The sequence below is a fragment of the Balaenoptera borealis genome, assembly GCF_965194805.1.
Source record: "Balaenoptera borealis genome assembly, chromosome: X".
NCBI lineage: Eukaryota > Metazoa > Chordata > Mammalia > Artiodactyla > Balaenopteridae > Balaenoptera > Balaenoptera borealis.
The window spans coordinates 97,550,282-97,571,371 of NC_138881.1; the positions used below are offsets into that span (position 1 = coordinate 97,550,282).

At 35.8% G+C, this 21,090-nt stretch overlaps 2 protein-coding genes and 1 long non-coding RNA gene across 9 annotated transcripts in view; 1 reads left to right on the forward strand and 2 right to left on the reverse strand.

Moving 5' to 3' along the window:
- LUZP4 (leucine zipper protein 4) overlaps positions 1–21,090 on the forward strand; it is a 389,928-nt gene that overhangs the window by 120,753 nt on the left and 248,085 nt on the right. The gene's annotated exons all lie outside the window — the stretch shown is intronic.
- Positions 1–21,090, reverse strand: part of IL13RA2 (interleukin 13 receptor subunit alpha 2) — a 139,456-nt gene that overhangs the window by 84,529 nt on the left and 33,837 nt on the right. For 3 of the 6 annotated variants that reach the window (XR_014239577.1, XM_082377393.1, XM_082377392.1), the window contains exons 4-7: positions 20,465–20,585; positions 16,666–16,850; positions 15,571–15,716; positions 13,698–13,842 (exon numbers count right to left, since the gene is read on the reverse strand). Coding sequence is in view for 5 of the 6 variants with exons in the window: in XM_082377393.1 (XP_082233519.1) it covers positions 13,698–13,842; positions 15,571–15,716; positions 16,666–16,850; positions 20,465–20,585 (597 nt within the window). In the remaining variant the exon portion in view is untranslated. Of the gene's footprint in view, positions 1–1,477; positions 9,454–10,210; positions 10,327–13,697; positions 13,843–15,570; positions 15,717–16,665; positions 16,851–20,464; positions 20,586–21,090 lie in introns of those variants that run through there. The other 3 variants (XM_082377391.1, XM_082377390.1, XM_082377389.1) reach the window with 2 other exon arrangements.
- LOC309620815 overlaps positions 1–21,090 on the reverse strand; it is a 333,501-nt gene that overhangs the window by 71,378 nt on the left and 241,033 nt on the right. The window lies entirely within an intron of this gene.

Here is a 21,090-nt window from a genome sequence, read left to right on the forward strand (position 1 = left end):
TAAAACACAATGTAGGGCTTCCCTGGTGGCGCAGTGGTTGAGAATCTGCCTGCCAATGCAGGGGACACGGGTTCGAGCCCTGGTCTGGGAGGATCCCACCTGCCGCGGAGCGGCTGGGCCCGTGAGCCACAACTGCTGAGCCTGCGCGTCTGGAGCCTGTGCTCCGCAGCGAGAGGCCGCGACGGTGAGAGGCCTGCGCACCGCAATGAAGAGTGGCCCCCGCTCGCCGCAACTGGAGAGGGCCCTCGCACAGAAACGAAGACCCAACACAGCCAAAAATAAATAAATAAATAAATAAATAAATAAATAAATTTATAAAAAAAAAAAAACACAATGTAAATGCTACAGTGGAAATATGGAAATAAGATAACTTTTTAAAGTATACTTGTGAATTAAAATGAGATACCACTACACACTTATTGGAATGGTCAAATCCAAAAATCTGACAATACCAATTACTGGCAAAGATGAGGAGCAACAGGAACTCTCATTCATTGTTAGTGGGAATGCAAAATGGTACAGTCACTCTGGAAGCAATTTCTTACATAGCTAAACATTGTCTTACCATATGATCTAGCAGTTATGCTCCTAGATATTTAACCAACTGATGTGAAAGCTAATACCCACACAAGAACATGCACACAAACTTTATACCAGCTTTATTCATAATCTCTCTCTCTCTCACCCACACATACACACACACACATACACACACAAACTGGAAGCAACCAAGATGTCCTTTAACAGCTGAATGGATAAGCAAACTATGGTACATCAATATAACAGATTATTATTCAGGAATAAAAAGAAATGAGCTATCAAATCATGAAAAGAGATGGATGAAACTTGAATGCATGTTGCTAAGTAAAATAAGCTAGTCTGAAAAAGGCTATACACTGCATGATATCAATTATATGACATTCTGGAAAAGGTAAAGCTATAAATAAAAATATCAGTGGTTGCCAGGGATTCAGGTGTAGTATAGAGGATTTTTCAGGGCAGTGAAACTATTCTGTATGATGTTATGGTAAATACGTGACATTACACATTTGTCAAAACCCATAGAACTTTACAGCACAAAAAGTGAATCTTAATGTATGCATATGAAAAAAAATATTTTGACATCGAGAATGGAATGCAGAATTTGACTAAACAATCTAACTATATTACAAATGTATGAAACAACCTCACTAAGGGGTGGAGGAAAACGGTGCTGACAAGTAACTTGGGAAATGATCAGAGTTTGTAAGACTAAAAGCGAAAGAAAAAAGCACTGTACTCTAGTTGATAATGTTCTTTCTCATGGGGGTACAGGTTAACAATCCTGATATTGTTATACATGTATACTTGAACTTAACAACTAATTAAATAGATGGCAGATGCTGGGAGACAGGTTTCTCACTGTTGGAGTGGGAGGTTATAGATAGAAAAGTGATTCACGTGGTAATCACTGTTACCTGTCCAATCACTGTGTTGGATATATCAGTATAACTTTTAAACAGAAATATTTATATATAGAAATATTTATAGATATCTGTGTATATAACTAATATGATTTGAGTATATGATATGATTATGAGATATGAGTATACACACATATATTTCTTTGTTCTGTTAGCTGAAATGGTCTAAAAGAAATGATGCTCCCAAAATCTGAAAGAAACAACAACATAGAAATAAGCACAGATCTTGGTTCCTAATACTATTTTCCAATAAAAGTAACCAGGCTTCTTGGAGAAATTACTGATTCTAGGGCTCAGAGAGGAAATATAGAAGATGAGCCTGGAGGAGCTTATTGTGTCATAAAGTAAGGAAGTGCTAAAAAATAAAAAAACCCCACAGTGATGGGGTTATGTCAAAGAAGACAGGAAAGACCTCCCAATAGCCAAAGCTGTAACAATATGAGCAACACAATAAATAAAGTAATATTGGATGAGACCCCAAAGTATAAAATAAATATCTATGAGTTCACATTGATAGAAATAAATGATTGAATAAACAAACGTGAGAGAGTAGACCAATTTCCCATGCAGAAGAATTCCAGATAATTTATGTAGGTAATTCTGCTCTCAGGGAGGTGGAGTATAACTCCCTATTCCTTAAGATTGAGCTACACAGAGTGACTTCCTTCCCCCAAAATACAACAATATGGAGAGGGAGAAAAAGAGTAACTTTACAGTGGAATAACCTGACAAACTCTACTTCAGCCAAGTGGTCAAGGTCAACATTAACAGGGACAAGTCATGTTGATAGTATGTAACCTTGGTATCATTCGATGAAAAGGACACTCCTCCTCTGTGGTCTTCCTCCCCCAAAATCCATAGTCCCAGGCTAATAGGAAAAACATCAGACAAATCCAAGTTGAGGGACATTTTATAAAATACCTGACTAGTAGTCCTCAAAGCTATCAAGGTCATAAAAAATAAGGAAAGCCTGAGAAATTGTCACAGCCAAGAGGAGCCTAAGGAGACATGGTTACTAAATGTAATGTGGGATCTGGGATGGGTTCCTGGAACAGAAAAAGGACATTAGGTAAAAACTAAGGAAATCTTAGTAGGAAAAATCTTAGAAATAAAGTAGGGACTCTAGTTAATAATAATATGTGTGATATATGGGAACTCTCTGTACTATCTTTGCTTTTTTTTGTAAATCTAAAATTGTTCTAGGATTTTTTTAAGTTTATTTTTAAAAACTAGAGTGATGGAGGTAACATTAGCATTATTTGCTGATGACATAATCGTATATCTGGAGACCCCAAGAGAAAATTATTATATACGGTTGGCCTTTCCTATCCATGGGTTTCGCATCCAAGGATTCAACTAAGTGTGGATTAAAAAAAAAAAAAAAAACTTCAGAAAGTTCCAAAAAGCAAAACTTGAATTTATGATGTGCTGGCAACTATTTACATAGAATTTACATTGTATTTACAACTATTTACATACCATTTACATTGTATTAGGTATTATAAATAATCTAGAGACGATTTAAAGTATATGGGAGGATGTGTGTAGGTTATATGCAAAAACTAAAATATTATGATACTTTATATAAGGGACCTGAGCATCTGTGGATTTTGGCATCTGCTGTGGTGGGGGCGGGATGTCCTGGAACTAATCTCCCACAGATAACGAGGGACAACTGTACTTTAAAGGAATTGAGCAAGATGGCTGGGTAAAAATAACAATATATAAAACAAAGTGTTCCTATATACTAACAACCAATTACATTTATAATGGAAGACACCGTTTACAAAAGCTACAAACAGATAATTACTTAGGAATATATTTAACAAGAAACATGCAATAGCTATTTGAAGACAACTCTGAAATGCTACTGAAAAACACAACATAATACCTGACAAAATGGAAAGATACCTATTTTTTTGGATTGGAAAAACTTTGTACAGATATCAATTTTCCCACAAATTATTCTATAATTATGATGAGATCTCAACAAAAATACCAATATGATTGGTGTGGGGAATAAAACAAGCTAATTCTAAAATATATGTGGAAAAATAAACATTTAAGAAGAGGCAGGAAATTTCTGAAAAAGAAGACTAATGAGCATGGAGGGCTATCCTTACTAGATATTAAAGCATATTATTAGACTACATAGTTAAATAGAGAAGTACTGGTACATGACTAGTACTGGTACATGATTAGACTTACAGCTCACTAGGCAAGAAGAGAGCCCAGAAATAAACTCAACTACACACACACACACAGACACACACACACACACAGCTCTTGTCTGAATGTTTGTGTCCCCACAAAATTCATGTTGAAAACCTAATGTCCAGTGTGATAATATTAGGAGGTGGGGCCTTTGGGAGATGCTTAGGTCATGAGGGTGGAGCCCTCAAGAATGGGGATTAATGCTCTTACAAAGGAGAATCCACATAGCTCCCTAGCCCCATTTCACCATGTGAGAATACAAAAGAAGTCGGCAACTCAGAAAAGGGCCCTCACTTGGCCATGCTGGTACCCTGATTTTATACCTCTAGCCTCCAGAACTGTGAGAAATAAATTTCTGTTGTTCATAAGTAACCCAGTGTGTGGTATTTTGTTATAGCATCCCAAGCAGACTAAGATACACACACACACACACACACACACATACGCATACAAATTAAGTATATGATAAAGGTAGAAGGTGTCATTTTGCATCGGGAGAAGAGAGTTTGTTCAACAAATTGTGATGCAATTATTTAGTAACCTTCTGGCAAAAATATAAGCTTGAAAACTTATTTTTCTATACCTCATAATTCACATATAAGTTCCCTACCCAAAATACCCTTTATCTATCTTTGATTGGCAATGCCCACTTGTCCTTCCAGATTCAAGACCCCCCTTCCTTCCCCTTCTTCCTCTTGCTGAGCAGCTCATCATAAAGCAATTAGGTGAGATAGATCAAGATAGGCATCCATGACAGGGAGGAGTGGAACCATAGTGACCCAGAGCGATATGTTAGAGGTGAAGTGGGGGTGAAGAGAATACCCATGCAGTCAGAGTAGCCTAGTATGGGGAGTCAGAACTCAAATAGGGTGAGGTGATTAAGATCCACAAAAGCAGGGGAGGGAGGTGTGTAGTATGAGATGTCAGAACGTGAGCAGGGTAAACAGGATGACCACGCTAGGACTTGTCATGGGCAGTCAGTGGCCAAGTGTGATTAAGAGGCATTCACAGAGCCGAGCAGCTTGACACAAGAAGTCAGTTTAGTCAGGAGGATATTAAATAGGAGGCTGGCCTGGCATGCAGAGTAAGAGCCTAAGTCCAGAGAAGAGGAAATCCAAAAAGGGGAGGCAGGCTAGTGTAGAAAGTTAGCGGCCAAGCAAGGTGAGGAGGGCATCCATGCATGGAGGTGGGGCATACCTGTGTGGGCAGTTAGAGGCTGAGTGGAACAAGGAGAGTATCTGCACATGGGGGAGTCCCAGCACAAAATATCAAAGCCCAAGCAGGGTAAGGGGGGCATGTTTGTGAAAGGGTGGCCTGGAGTGGGGTGTCAGAGAGTCTGAGCAGGTTGCGAAAGTTATTCACATGGGTTGGGGACAATCCAGCATTTTGTCATAGCAGAGCCTGAGGTATATAAGGAGGATACACACACACATGCGTACACACTCACATGTACGTTTCTCAAACTCTTGTCCAATGAGAGGAACTGGGAAATAATGAGTACATATAGCCCTCATATAGCCTTCTTTTATGTCATTATTAATATGATTGAATTTATGACTGTCATTTTACTTTTTGTTTTTTCTGACTCATGTTTTGCTCTTTCTTTTTCCGCTTTATTGCCTTCATTTTGTAAATGTTTTCAGTGTAGCATTTGAATTACTGTAAAGATTGTTCTCTGTATTTATATTTATTTTCTTAGTGGTTAAGTGGACTTTCAGTATACAGCTTAACTTATTAGATCTACTTCAGATTTATACTAACTTAAAGACAGTGACATATAGAAAGGTTATATAGCTCTATCTCCTCTTCTGCCTTTTTGTGTTATGTTTCCTCACCAGCAAAATCTGCATTTCTTTACAGCACCCTTAGACTTGAACTTCCTCAGTCTCTATTCCAAATAAAGTCAGGGAGAGCTACACAGCTCTCTGTTCTTATGGCCTGACTCTCACCCTTTGCAGAACCTCTGTGCTACTGCTCCAGAGATGGGGGCAGGAACTTTTACTCTTGCAGTGCCACCCGTTACAAGCAAGACTCTAGGCTGGGAGGCAGGAGGGGATGGGGCATCGCTGGTCTTCTTGGTTTGTCTCTCACAGAATGGAACCTCTGCCCTACAGGGAAACTGGTGTGAAGATTATTGAAGCCTAGTATTCTCAGCTTACTATGCCTGGGGTAGAGTTTCTGTCCTATGCATGTGAGCTGGGTGGAGGAAGGGAGCCTCCGATCTCTCTTGCCTGGAAAAGAGCTTCTGCAACAGAGCTGGGAAGGATAAAGAATGCTGGTGGCCAACCCCTCCTGGGGAGAAGTCATTGTCTTAAACTGAAATCTGGAAAAAGAGCAAGTCCCGTGTTATTAGCTACACCCACCTGGAATAGAGTTCCCATTGCACTGAGCTGGGAAAGGTGGGAGGTAGGGAATAGTTCACGGTTCAAACGCCATAGACTCTAGCTGATCTTACCAAGATTTACCAGATTTTCTTGAGTAAATGTTTCTCCATTTGCTGTAGGCTTTTAGAGCAATTTCTAGATACTTCAAATATTTGTTTTTTTAAAATAATTTTTACCAGTTATGGTTGTTTTGCTGATAGAGAGGCTCCATCGAGCTCCTCATGCCACCAATCTAGGAGTGCTTTTTCAAATAACTTATTTTTAGAGTGAATGAACCTAGGACTGTTCAGAGCATGGAAATAATAATGAATTCCCATTCTAGCTTTAACACTTTAAATGTATTAGTTAACCTAAGTTTTTCCTTATTTATAACATGGGCACTTTATATACCTCTCAGATTGTGATGAGGATTGAAAGACTATTGAAATAGTGTTATATAAAGCACCTAGCATAGAAGTTGACTCATAGTAGACACTCAATAAATGTCACTTCTCTCCCCTTCAAGCAAATGACTGTCTCAGGCTGGATGGCTATTTTAGTGACTATCACAGTGTCTGGAATATGGTATTGTGCAATAAATGTTGAACTGGATTGAAGGATGGACAAATGAATGGATGCATGGGTGGGTGGTGAGTGATTTCTAAGGTTCTAATTATTGATTTACTGATATAAAAAACCAGGGGTGATGTCCAAAATGTTTTAATGGTACATCCTGAGAAAACTAAATCAGAACTGATGCTGGCTCTCAGGAGTGGCTACATAAATAACAGGATACAGTAAAGAGTAAAATATGGGGCCCCTTCTTCAAAAATGATTAAAATTTTCAAGATGGTGACAGCAGATCATTAAACCATGGCTGAGGCCCTTCCAAGCATCCAGGAGTAGGGCCCTGTGTAACTGCACAGGACACATATCCATGAAGGATCCTCACTCACTTTTGCCCAAGAGTAGGATCCTAGGGAACTCCTGATATAAAAGGTATTATTCCTTAGTTGCTGGCATAGCCCAGGGGAGGGGTTTCAAAGTAAGGGGCTAGGGCAGCCCTAGGTGGCAGAAGACAGATGGCCAAGAGGGGGACCATGGCTTAAGGCACTCTGTATATACCAAGCATTTGGGAAATATTCAGTACCTTAAAACTCTATCATAATGCAAAACAAAAATAAAGAGAGAGAGCCATTTCAAAAAATTCAATTTCAAAAAATTCAATTTCAGAAATTTGGGGTCACATTACTTAATGGTTAATAAACCTATACAGCTAGCAGGCCGGGAGTTCCAGGGGTCCTTTTGCAAGGTCCAGCTCTGTCCAGATTTGGTGCCACATGGTTGTCATAGCCAGTTTATTGGGGCAATTCTGGTAGGGACTGCTAAGTTTATGGCAGGGATTCCAGAAATCTTTGATTAGAAGAGCTTGCTATGCATGTTCTGAACAGGGGAATTGAAATACTAGGTCCCAAAGACCCACTCAGCCTCCAAGGATGGGATTGCCTGCGATTTACCTGCCTAGCCATGACCTCTCCCCTCCACACTCCTTCTTCCTCCCCACAATCCCTTAACACACTAAGAACTTTAGCAAGCCCTGAATTGAGAGTAATTTGCCAAACATATTATGTCTTAATTCATATTACCTTGGGGGTTTTAATGTTTAACAAGGATAGGTCTACTTGAGGAAATGGTGGTGCATCCTATCACTGATCACAAGTGATAGTAGAGGATGGTATTCTGCTTTACATCTCAGTTTTAGCTCTTTTTCCCCCTTTTAGAGATAGATGATCAGTGCCAATGATAGTCAAAGCTATAGTTACTCTGCCCCTGGGCTTACCTCTCCATTATATTATTTTAGTCTTTTTCATCCTAGAATACTGCAATATATTAGTGTTTTTCAAATTGAATGTGCAAATGAATCACCTGGGGATGTTGTTAAAATGCAGATTGCTAACTGAGTACATCTGGGTTGGGGCCTGAATTCTGCATTTCTTCTAATAAGCTCCCAGGTAATGCCCACTCTATTGGTCTGTGGACCACAGAGTAGAACTATTATGAATAATACTAGATATTGATCCAAATTAAAACTTGATTGTAATCTGTAGGTCATTATTCTCTAAATTTTAAAGTAACTGTCTATAACTAGGTTGCCACGTCTTCTCCTAGAAGTCAACTGTCAATTAGTCTGAAGTTTGCACATACTTTGAAAGGCTTCTTACTGATTTCAGAGGCTTGTGCCTTTTGGTCTCTGAACTAATAAAAAAAAAAAAAAAAAATCACACCACCAGAAAGTAGGAAATACTGCCTGCCAACTAGTATAGGAAACTCTCAGGCTTGTATTGTGTAGTTTGTGATATCTGAATATTTCGAATATGATCTCTAGTCATTTCATTATTTTCAGCCTTTTTAAGCACTGCATTCTTCCCACCTTTTGAGGAAATGTGAAGCACACATTTAGACTATGAATGTATTTAAAACTTCTTGCTTCTTATTAATCCTCTCCACAGGTTATTTTTAAAGCCAAACAACCTTATTCATGGTGAATAATTTCATCCCAAGTGCAATGTGAAAAAAAACTAGAATCTCATCTTCCAAGATTTGACAATATCTCTATGGCTCAGTGCAAGTCACAAAATCACATTGTTTTATGAATACATCACAGATTAGATTCTGAGCCCTCCCTTGACTTTTCTACATGCAGCACTCTCATCTTGGATTGAGGAATGTTAAAGAGAAAAACCACAGGCCCAAAAAGGCATAACTTGTGCTAAAGCCCATGATACCAAACCTAGATTTAACAACTAACCTAACTGCAGTTTTGACCTTCCCCAGAAATGTAATCTTAATCAACCAGCCTGGAATTTTCTGGTCAGCACCAATGAGGTCATCTGCCACATGGGCCCTCTACATCCCCTAAGAGGAAGAAGAGGCAATCTGCATGATAAAACCCTTTCCTTTCCCTTCCCCCTCAAAAAAGATGTCTTGGCCTAAAAATAATCTTTTTTTTTTTTCTTTTGCTAATAGGACCCTTGCCCATCCTTCTTCCTATAAAAACCTTTTGTTTTGTACAACCCCTCAGAGCACCCCTCTACTTGCTAGAAGGGATACTGCCTGATTCATAAATCATCTAATAAAGCCAATTAGATCGTCAATTTAATTGGTTGAACTTTGTTTTTAACAAGAAAAAAATCTGTTAATAGGATTCAGATAATTTGCTACTAGTTGAGGATTTTAATAATCTAATGCCTACTTAAATACAACAATGCTTTCAAGATAAGATTTATTCAACATTTGGGGAAAAAAATCAGTTTGATAAGACTCTTGTTTAACATTTGGCCATAAGCCTGGAATTTACTGAGTCATCAGTGTATCTCCTGATTAGAAAAGGCTTCTTTTTTTGTATGAAAAATCTGAAATTAAGAAAGGACTCCATTATTAACAGTCATTAATAACACAAACTATTTCACTTAGATTAATAACTCAGAGAAATAGACAAAAAAGCATTCAGCAGAGAAATAAAGCAAAACATTTCACACACATTCACAGTTCTCTTTATCTTTAAAAGACTTGGCATTAAGATATTTTTTCTCCAAGTCACACTTCCTCCTTAAAGCTCACCAACCCATAGTGGTCCCTCCATCTTCTGAAATTCTATAGCATTATCTGTATAACTCAAATAGCAATCAGCTAAAATCAGCTCATAATGAAGGTTATTTTTTTTGTATAGATTCTAGCTCCTCTAACTAGAGTGTGAGCTCTTGCAGGGTACGCACCAAGTTTTTTTAATCTTTGTGATCTTTTGCCTGTGGCACACTAGTAGTATATCTCAGTCTATGTCCATTTTAAGTCACTCTTTCCTTTCCCCAATCCTGCTTTTCTCCTGTAATTCTCATATTTTTCCTTTATCTAGAGGTAAATAGTGTTTCATGTTCTAAAGCATTATTCTTATATTTCATTCAAAAGTAAATCCACCCCAAAACGTAGCTTTTTAGGGTTGATTTTTTAAATTACTGTACTTTCCCTGAAGACATTATCATAGTCTACACAACATCAACGAACACTCACAGTGTACAGGCAAAATTATAAAATGTAGGTCCATCAGTTCTAAATGCAAAATATTTTTTATCTACTATCTCAGACTAAACATTGTAATGTCATACAACTTACCGTTTTCAGCAAATTTTTTTGCTTATACAAAAGCAGGCAAGTTATTAACAAAACAAGTAATGAGACAAAAGCAAATGGTATCAAGAAAAATATTAAGGTTTCCTTCCATATGTCACCTAGGATTAAAATCACCAAAAAAGGGGGAAGGGTTAGATGTGTACAATTATTTTAAAAACTGAATTATTTTATAAATAAACTAGTAAATGGTGAAGAACTGAGTTAAACTTGGCAACTTCTGCCTATTTGCCATAGATACCATAGTGATGCTTGAGAACAGCATTCCTTTCATTTGTGCACTTTTTTGCTGTACTGCTTTACTGAACTGTGACAGCTCTTTATTTTGCTTAGAAAAATAACTACCTAAAGCCCCATTCTTATTTTCTTATATGATTTTGTTTAAAATTTGACCTTGCGAATTTTTCATAATAACAAAATGATAAAACGTTAGCCAAGTGATTAGATAAACATGTCTTGAGTATCTCTTAACTCTCAATAACTCAAATGTTTACATTATATCATACAATGATGTAGTGAGTGAAAGCAGGTCTTCAATAAAAGTCTCAGTGCAAATAATGGAGCTAGTCTTTAAAGGTCATGTTTTAAAAGTTGCCTTACATTCTGGAGACTAAAGAGATGAGGTTTTTCTCTTCTTTTTTTTTTTTTTCTTTTTTTAGGGATGAAGTTTTAATGGTTTGTCTGCATAGCAAGAAATGAGCAATCACTAGATAAACTTAAAAGTACACAAAGCTTGTCCTTCTAAAACTAGTATCTCCCACATGTTTTGAAATACTATGGAACACTTCGAATCCTAGGCCTATATCTATACTCAAACCTACCTCCAACCCCACATTTTTCTTTGTCCTATTCCCTTAGGATCTTATTTTCTACTAGAAAATTACCAAATTCATAGGCTCAGTTCAGTTAAGAATTGCAAGGATATAATCCAGAGAAATGACTAATAGCGTAAGTTTTTTGGCATGCAAAATTAACAGTGGGAAAACAGGCTTCTTTTGTGAAGTTCCAGTAGAGTTAATCTTATAGTCATTTCCAAAAAAAATTATTGTGCTATTTTTCTATAACTTAAAACATCCAATAAGAAATGTCCGAAAGAACTAAAGACCACATGCATCTCAGGAAAGTCGTTGTTCCTAATCTGAAATTTATTAAGATTCTACCAAGAGATACCCATCAGGGCAAAAGAAATCTGCCATAAATAACACAGTTAAGTGTATATTAAAAAAATTTAAAAAACAAAAACAAAAAACAAAAAAACAACATTGTAAATCAACTATTCTTCAATTAAAAAAAAAGATTGCATGTAAAATACATAAAAGGATGTATATTTTGAGGATATGCCTAAAAACTCACGATATCTACTTTAAACCATGCACTGAATAATAACAAGATATAATTCAGGGCATGACTTTCTCAATGTCAGGTCCACAGAGTCTCCAGATTTCTTATATTAGTGACAAAAATGAAAAACAGAACAAGTAAGTATTCTTTCTGATTCTATATATCTTTAGTTAATTGAGTTCTTCCTCTCTCTGCCTATTTTTTCTCCATAGCCCTTAGTGATTATATGATATATTTGGCTTCTTTATTTATTATCTATCTCTACTCAACTTGGGAATAAAATATAAATTCCATGAGGACAAGGATTTTTCTTTTACTGCTATATCTCCAGTGCCTGAAAGAGTCTGACACATAGTAAGTGCTTAATAAATATTTGATGTATGAAAGAGAACAATGATACAACTATATTAATAGGGAGATTACAGTCAAACACAAATTCTATTATAATGGAACAACATAAAAGGAGATGAATGATTGATAGAAATGCCATTATGTTTGCACCTATATCTGTATATGTACTTATATACCTTTATGTGAAAGAGCAATGCTGAGTTAATCTCCTTCAATTTCAAACAACTATTAATATTTTCTATTGATAAAGCCAGTATACTGTGAAATACAATAATATTTTGCCTCATTCTCAAGATTTTTTAGTTTATATTGCTATTTTTTGTCTTCTATGAAAGTTTATTTTCTTTTTTTAATTTTTAATTTTATATTGGAGTCTAGTTGATTAACAATGTTGTATTAGTTTCAGGTGTACAGCAAAGTGATTCAGTTATACATATACATGTATCTATTCTTTTTCAAATTCTTTTCCCATTTAGGTTTATTACAGAGTACTGAGCAGAGTTCCCTGTGCTATACAGTAGGTCCTCGTTGGTTATCTATTTTAAATATAGCAGTGTGTACAGGTCAATCCCAAATATATTTAATTTAAATATGTCTTTTATCATGTCACTTTAAATCAGTGTTGGAAGTGAATGGAATGTGCATTTTACTAATGATGACATATTAATTAGAAAAATATTCATTAGGCACAGTACCAGACACTCAAAAACGAGTGTATGCTACCTATCCTTGCTTTAAGATTGCTGTTCTCTTGAAAATTGAAAGCATAGGAAAATATTGATTAAAATAGGCTTCCCCACAAAGAACTAGCATATTCTCTTTACTAACAGTCAGAAAAGCAAGATGTTGATGACTGAACTATAACAAGACTCTTAAACTAGTTAAAACTGAACATTAGATTTTCCATAAATCTATGTTCGATTGTGGTGATTGCTAATTTATCTTCTCTGTTTACAGACTATATGCAAGAGTATTTTGACTTCCATAATTACAAAATACACTGAGAGAAAATTATTTTGCTAGCCAATAGTTAGCAAAATAGTTTAGTTACTGTTCTTTTTTTAAATATATTTTCTTCAATAACTATGTCAACATATTTTATGATTGCTCCTTCTTTCTAACATTGTATAAATGGATTCCTTTAACTCTCAATAGGGAAAAGGCACAGACTATAAAAAATTTGAATAATGAGCACATAGTTTTTCAAAACCATATAAAGAAGGCACACAATAATGTCAAGATTCTGATAAAATACATATATGCTTGTAAGTAAAACTTCAGAGTAAATGTATGACTACAATTGGTACTAATACACGCAGATTTGGTTAACATCTAGTTAGTATGTAAGAAGCTCGAGAATAGTGCCACCATACTTTGGAGCTAAGACTACCACTGGAAAGTAATCCACTAGTAAAATCAAAGCAAAACCGGTAAGATTAGTTTGTCAAATGAAAGTAGGAAGAATCAAACAGAATCTATTAAATCTTGGAATGTGGAAAAGATACAGCTCAATTAATGTTATAGACATCTATAAAAATATGGAATATAGCCAATATTTTATAATAACTATAAATGGAGTATATATAACCTTTAAAAATTGTGAATCACTATATTGTACACCTATAACTTATACTTCAATAAAAAAATAATGAAGAAGAGTTGACCCTATGACCTTCATAACCAGTGTCACTGAACTGTAGTGACCTATGACATCCAGTAAGGCATCTTCTTCCTCAAACAGTGCTAGAAATACTCTAGTTACTGTTATTTTATCTTATACCTTTCCAGCATTGTTCTTCACTCCACTCACTCCATATTCCATCATCTGAGCAATAAATATTTACTTTGCTCCTTACTAAAAAGCATAATTGCTGGCTTTCATTTGATGTTCTTGTGATGTATATTTCATTTTCAACTGTGGTAGTCTGAAAGCCAAGGAAAAAATGCGATATCATTATTTGATCTAACTGCAGGTAGTCACACCCCATTTGATTTGTCATTTTCAAAGTGGGTTTTGTTACATGAAAGAAATGCATCAAATGACTAGAAAGGTATATACCAAAATCCTAACAGTGGTCAACTCTCTGTATGGTGTTTTATTTTTCATTTTTCTTCCTTATTTATATTTAAATTATTTTCTATAGTGATAATGGATTACTAGTAGTAAAGGGCATGTGTGACAGGGCAAAATTCCTAGGTAGTTTTAGTGCTTATGACACCCATTTTGGATTAGTGTCAAATTTCCCAGATTCCATAAATTGGAAAATGCTATATATACTGAGTTAGTAAAAAGAGTCATCATGTGAATGTTGTTTCTATGGAAACTGTAGAGTTCATATACACAAAGCTTCTTTTTTCCCTTATTCTTATTTTGGTTAATCATCATAAGACCAGTGTAATAGTGCTCAGGGCTTGGCATGAAACTACCCCTTCCAATATGAGAATACACAAGGCTGGATGATCTCAAAACAACCAAAAGAAAAAAATCACTGAAGTGATTACTTAAATTTTGTATTTCAAAGAGCTGAAGAGTGTTACTCATCCAAAATAACAGCTTTTCTTTTGTTGTAACTTTTCTTGGGAGACAGCATAATGTAATGTAGGTTAAAGTGGGCTGGGAATGAGATCTGGATTCTAGTTCTAGCTGTATAATTTGATTGTAAGTCAATTCACTTCCTTGGGACTTGTAAATGTATTCAACTCCCAGTTTTCTCATCTGTATGTGAAATGAATTGATTAGAACTAATGGCTCACCTACTTGTCTCCACCACTCCCTAAGTTGGAAACCAATGAATAAAATTAACATATAACACAGTGGGGCTAAAGGCATCACCACATTGCTGGTGCTGGGGGGTAATCAGTCTTGGAACCATTGCTTACTTCCCCAGTTAGCCTGTCTTCCCTGCTACAAGCAATTCTCTGGTAGCGCTGCCAGGCTCTATTCTGATTTTGACCTGATAGTTGCTCCTCAAGAAGTGGTTTTTATGTTTGTTTGTGATTTTTGTTTTGTGTTCTTTTTACATGAGGCATCTTCGCAATCCGTCTTATGCATGTGCTTGACAACTTTAATTTTTTGACATAATATTGGAAACAAGTGACTAGATTATCTCTAAGGACCTACGTAGCTTTAAAATTGGTATAATTGGGGCTTCCCTGGTGGCGCAGTGGTTGAGAATCTGCCTGCCAATGCAGGGGACACAGGTTCGAGCCCTGGTCTGGGAAGATCCCACATGCCGCAGAGCAACTAGGCCCGTGAGCCACAACTACTGAGCCTGCGCGTCTGGAGCTTGTGCTCCGCAACAAGAGAGGCCGTGACAGTGACAGGCCCGCGCACCGCAATGAAGAGTGGCCCCCGCTTGCCACAACTAGAGAAAGCCCTCGCACAGAAACGAAGACCCAACACAGCCAAAAATAAATAAATTAATTAATTAATTTAAAAAAATTGGTATAATTGATTGATAATACTTTCAGACTGCAAGCATCTTTCTTTTGTCCACTAGATTATTTGATTATTTGGTTTTCTGGAAGTTAAACTAAGGTACATGTCATGTTCTTTTCTTCATGTGGATAGCAACTGACTTTGGTTCTTATGTTTGCCATTTTATTTAAAAGGCTATGTTTATGATTTTCTCAAATAAACGCAATATCCATACCACCCAGGTAGTATCATCTTCTGTGAATTCAATTTCATAAATGAAACACTTTGCTGGAATAGGTCCTTTGGGAATGCTCCACTTCAGGTTAATTTCCTCTGAATTCTTCACAGTAAAACTAAGGTAGTCTGGTGGCAAAGGTTTAACTGAAAAGCAGAAGGAAATAATTTCAACATGGAGGTTATTAAAGTTTAGCAGTGGCCCTTATCAAAAGCTAGGGACACCTACTAACAGAAGCCTCCAGGATAAATTAGGTGGCTCAAGACTATTCTCTATAATGTGAGTTAAAATCAAAGCTGCTTGCCAACCAAGATTAGTTTATTAAGAAACCTGGTTATTTTGGGAACTCATTTTTTGATAAGTTACATATTAACAAATATTTAAGTCCAAGAGAAAAGTTAGATGATCCAAATCATTACAGTCATTTTTCCATTTTATAGCATTAGAAACAACTACCACAACAAATTACTACTACTATTTTTATTAATAGCTAATTCGTATTTAGAGCTTATGATGTGTCAGGCAGTGAACCAGGAATGTTACATCATAAACTTATTCATGTCTCACAATAAATCTATGAGGTGGTCCTCTATTATCCTCATTTTACTGATAAGGAAATTGAAACACGTTAAAAGTAACTCGTCCAAAGTCATACAGCTAGAAAGTGGTAAATTCAAGATTCAGACCCAGGTATGGCTGACCCTAGAACCTGTCATTCTCGTAACTGTTAGGACTGAGAACACAAGCTCAGAAAATATCCACCCATGTGCCTATTGAGGCCTGGGAATAAGTGATTCCATAATTACTCCATCACTAACACTGGACAAAAATACTTTATAGCAGACAGACTCAAGCTGGGAAACAAATTGTGAGTTCTAAATGAAAATGATACTTTATACTCATTCAATTCCTTATCTTCCATACTTTCATATTTAATCAGTGCTTCCTCATACTCTGTTGGCCCCCAGTTTTCTGGCTTTGCATTTCTGTAGGTATCTCTTTTATCTCTATCTCTATCTCTATCTCTTCTCTTCCACATGGTCAATTGTAAATGGCCTAAACTGGAAACGTTCTGAAGTTGTTTGTTTACCTCACCTATATTTTGAAGCTGAAAAATGAAATAGCTGGGTCTGATAAATTGGGATTCTGATGATCCATTAACACAGATGTAGAAATCTTTATAGTCTGATGACTCCAAGTAGGGAAACGTGCATCCAATATTTTTTCTGTTAGCCTTGATGTAATTGGCACACTGTAACACATGGTCCAAGCCCTCATACCTGTAAACAGAAGTGTTGTAAGAACTGTGTTTACCAATATCTTCTAGTAGCATGGTAGTCAATTTTCAATCATTTTAAGATACTAGGTAGATAAAAAATCATTTAATAACATACAATATTCATTGAGCACCAACTATGCGCCAGATCCTATGATAAGTGCTAGGGTTACAATAGTAAGGAAAGTAGACATAGGCCATGATTTTACAGAGCTTACAATCTGGTGGGAGTCTTTACAAAATCTCAGATATAAGGCAAGAATTCTTACTCATATACTTAGGTTATGTTGACTCACCAACAGGATTTGAGAATCAAAGAATAAGATTCCTATTAAGAAAATATGGGGTTTATATTGATAATCCTAAATGATACTGCTTTTTTTCTATTGTACTGGAGAACTTATTAGAAGAAAACAGATTTTTTAATAAGAAAACAGATTTAAAAGCAGACTTACAAGATGGCCAAAAAGCACATGCAAAGATGCTCAACATCGCTAATTATTAGAGAAATGCAAAGCAAAACTACAATGAGGTATCACCTCACACTACTCAAAAGGGCCATCATCAAAATGTCTACAAACAATAAATGCTGGAGAGGGTGTGGAGTAAAGGGAACCCTCCCACACTGTTGGTAGGAATGTAAATTGGTACAACCACTATGGGAAACAGTATGGAGGTTCCTTAAAAAACTAAAAATAGAACTACCATATGATCCAGCAATCCCACTCCAGGCATATAGCCGGAGAAAACTAATTCAAAAAGATACATGCACCCCAATGTTCACAGCAGCACTATTTACAGTAGCCAAGACATGGAAGCAACCTAAATGTCCATCAACAGAGGAATGGATAAAGAAGATGTGGTACATATATACAATGGAATATTACTCAGCCATAAAAAAAGAATGAAATAATGCCATTTGCAGCAACATGGATGGACCTGGAGATTATCATGCTAAGTGAAGTAAGTCAGAAAGAGAAAGACAAATATCATATGATATCACTTATATGTGGAATCTAAAAAAATGATACAAATGAACTTATTTACAAAACAGAAACAGACTCACAGACTTCAGAAACAAACTTATGGTTACCAAAGGGGGAAGGGATAAATTAGGAGTTTGGGATTAACATATGCACACTACTATATATAAAATAGAAAATCAACAAGTACCTACTATATAGCACAGGGAACTCTACTCAATATTCTGTAATAACCTATATGGAAAAAGAATCTGAAAAGGAATGGATATATGTATATGTATAACTGAATCACTTTGCTATACACTTGAAACTAACACAACATTGTAAATCAACTATACTCCAATATAAAACAAAAATTAAATATAAAAATATACAAAATTAAAAAGAGAAAATTTTTTGATAAAAAATAAAAGCAGACTTACAAAATATGGTTATGTTTAATAAAATGAATTAAAATCCTCTGAGGATATAATACACATCAAGAGATAAACCTCAGAAAAGCCAACAGGGGCTCAAAAAGAAAAAGAGGAGCTGTTTGGCAAGTAAATATGTAATTTCCCATTCTCCTAGACAAGAAATGTTGTTGTATCATTGAAAGTTAACCTCTTTTCAGTAATAAAGCTAATGGGAATTAGGGGAGAATTTCCCTACTGATTTCCAAAGGAACAAATGCCTGGTTTATTTTTCTAAAGAATAACTTGTAATACAAAATTGACATTACTGTAAAAGCAGCCAAAATCCCATTTGCAATGAGGCTAATCTAGCAGCTGATAATGTGCTGGTACAAATATCTGGACTCTACTGAATTCACTTTATGCCAAGTATTTATTTTAGGCCAAGTCTGCAAAATTGTAGTCTCTGGTTTAGTTCACCTGGTTAGAGTTTGGGATATTTGCCTTCTAGGTTTGACTTCACATAATTTACTTTATGCCAGTGGAAAGCCTCACGGTACCCTTATTTTCCAGTCTCTAAAATGTCAATATTTATTCCTCACTACTTTACTAAGGTGAGGATAAAGTTATGTTAAACATGAGCTACAATGTACAAGAGGGCAGGGACTTTGCCTTATTCATACTTCTTTTTATCTAGAACAATGCCTGGCATTTAATAATTGCTTAATATTTATTGAATTAATGAACAAATAAACTAGACCTTAGAAATTGACCCATCCAATTCCAGATGAGGAAACTGAGACCCCAAAACAAGAAACTGTTTGCCCAAGACCACTAAGTTAAGTGATGCCATAACATGGATTAGAACCCAGTACTCAGGATTGTTAATAGCTTATACCTTATTGCTTATACATAGTAATTTTCTAAAGAAAAACACCATGATAATTTGTGCCTGAGACTCACAAAGAGTAATGCTTTGTCCTCTCTTGTTTTTTCTGTTATTTAAAAATGCATAAGTTCTGATACTTATCTATCAACTTACCAATGTTATTATCATCATTTGGTTCATTCATTTAATGAATATTTAGCGATAATCTACTATGGGCATAGCACAGCAGAGACAGTCAAGAGAAGTATCAGAAATAGCTTGTGCCCACCAATCTCTTAAAAATTTAAGAGAGGAAGGAGACAAAGCGTACATATGTGACAAAAATTTAAAGGTCATCTGGACAATAAGTAATTAAGAACTATAATAAGTAATAGTTCAGAGAAAAACTGAACAGAAGCTAATGTGAGCAGTAAAGGGTTAATGAAATTGAATACCAGATGGGTCTTGAAGGATGGATAAGTGTTAGTGAAAGAGAGAGTCAGATGGTATTCTAGGTACCAATGCACACAAAGGCATAAAAGATCAATCATAACATGGATAGAAAAATATGTAGAGATGGGTCTAAATGGAGCAGAACATTCACATTGGTGGTAGTAGAAGGTAACGTTGGAAAGGCAGTGATGCAGTGAGGCAGAGACTTGAATGGCCTAGACTTTATCCTGGAGGCAATGAGTAGCCACGGCAGGTTTTTGAGCAAAAGAATGGCATATGAAAATAGCAGAATAGGAAGATAAATCTGGCTGCAGTGTGCAGAATGAATAGGAAGGGGAGAGACTAGAAGCAGAGAGACCATCATTTGGGAGGCTATGGCAATCATACAGGTGTGGAATGAGGTAAGCCTGAAGAAGAGTTCTTACAGTAGAAATGGGAAGTAAAGAACAGATGTGAGACCTTGCAAAGGAGTGTCATTGTTGATTATGGTGATTAATGTTACCATGAAACAATTCAGGAATGAAGGAGATAGAAGATTCAAGATGGTTGTAAGTTTAAAAGCCTTAGTGACAGTTAACAAAGGTAGGGAAGTCAGAAAAAGGATCGAAAGGCAAGAATATGAAATATGCCAAAACTTTTTAGGTTATAACTCCATCTATCTAAAAGATACAAAATATTTAATCCAGTACAGAAACAATGACTGCATTCCTTATTATCACCCATAGAGTGCTTTCTAGTAGCTACAGCCTAAACCTACTTACTCCCATTGAAAATCCCAAATAATTGTAAATAAACTTCATCATAAATACAACTCTGAAAAAATATAATGAATTTAATTTAATGAAAATACAGTTACTCATACTGTGGATTAATTTTGATAGATATCTTCCTAATATGGAATTCTTATTATAAAAATACTTACCAATAAAACAAGTTGTAATTGGCATCAAAATGGACACCCATGCCAGGTTTCCAAGAGCAAAGTAAATATTGCCAGTTGTAATATACACAATCCATATCCTGAATTTTAGTTTCCAGATTTCCTAAGAAATGAAAAAACTGTGAATGCTTGAAAGACATGGTGATGAATCATATGGAAAATAACTATGCAATTTTATTTCATTTCCTTTGACCTCTCCACTTGATTTAGCAATCAACATAATCAGGAATATTCCAAAAGGAAGTTGTTGCAAATCACCTCACTGTAAGTGGAACATGCAAAATCAAAAATCTTTGAGGGCTTATTTACTGGTACTAGTGTAAGCATATGCAAAAGTACTAAATTAATAATTCTAGGGTGCTCTGAGCAGTTGCATAAATAGTCACATGCATATTTACTAATATGAGCCCAAAACTGGGAACTATATTAACCTAATAAGATGTAGGTTTTGCCACATGTGTTTGCTGATTTAAAGAATTCAAAAAGGCCAGTCACCCACTCCTAAGAAGGATTCTCTTTTGTGCCACATTCTCAATTGTACATGTAATCTGATGTATAAAGGTTAAGGGACTTACTTCCCATATAGATTGTTCTGACAGTATTAAATG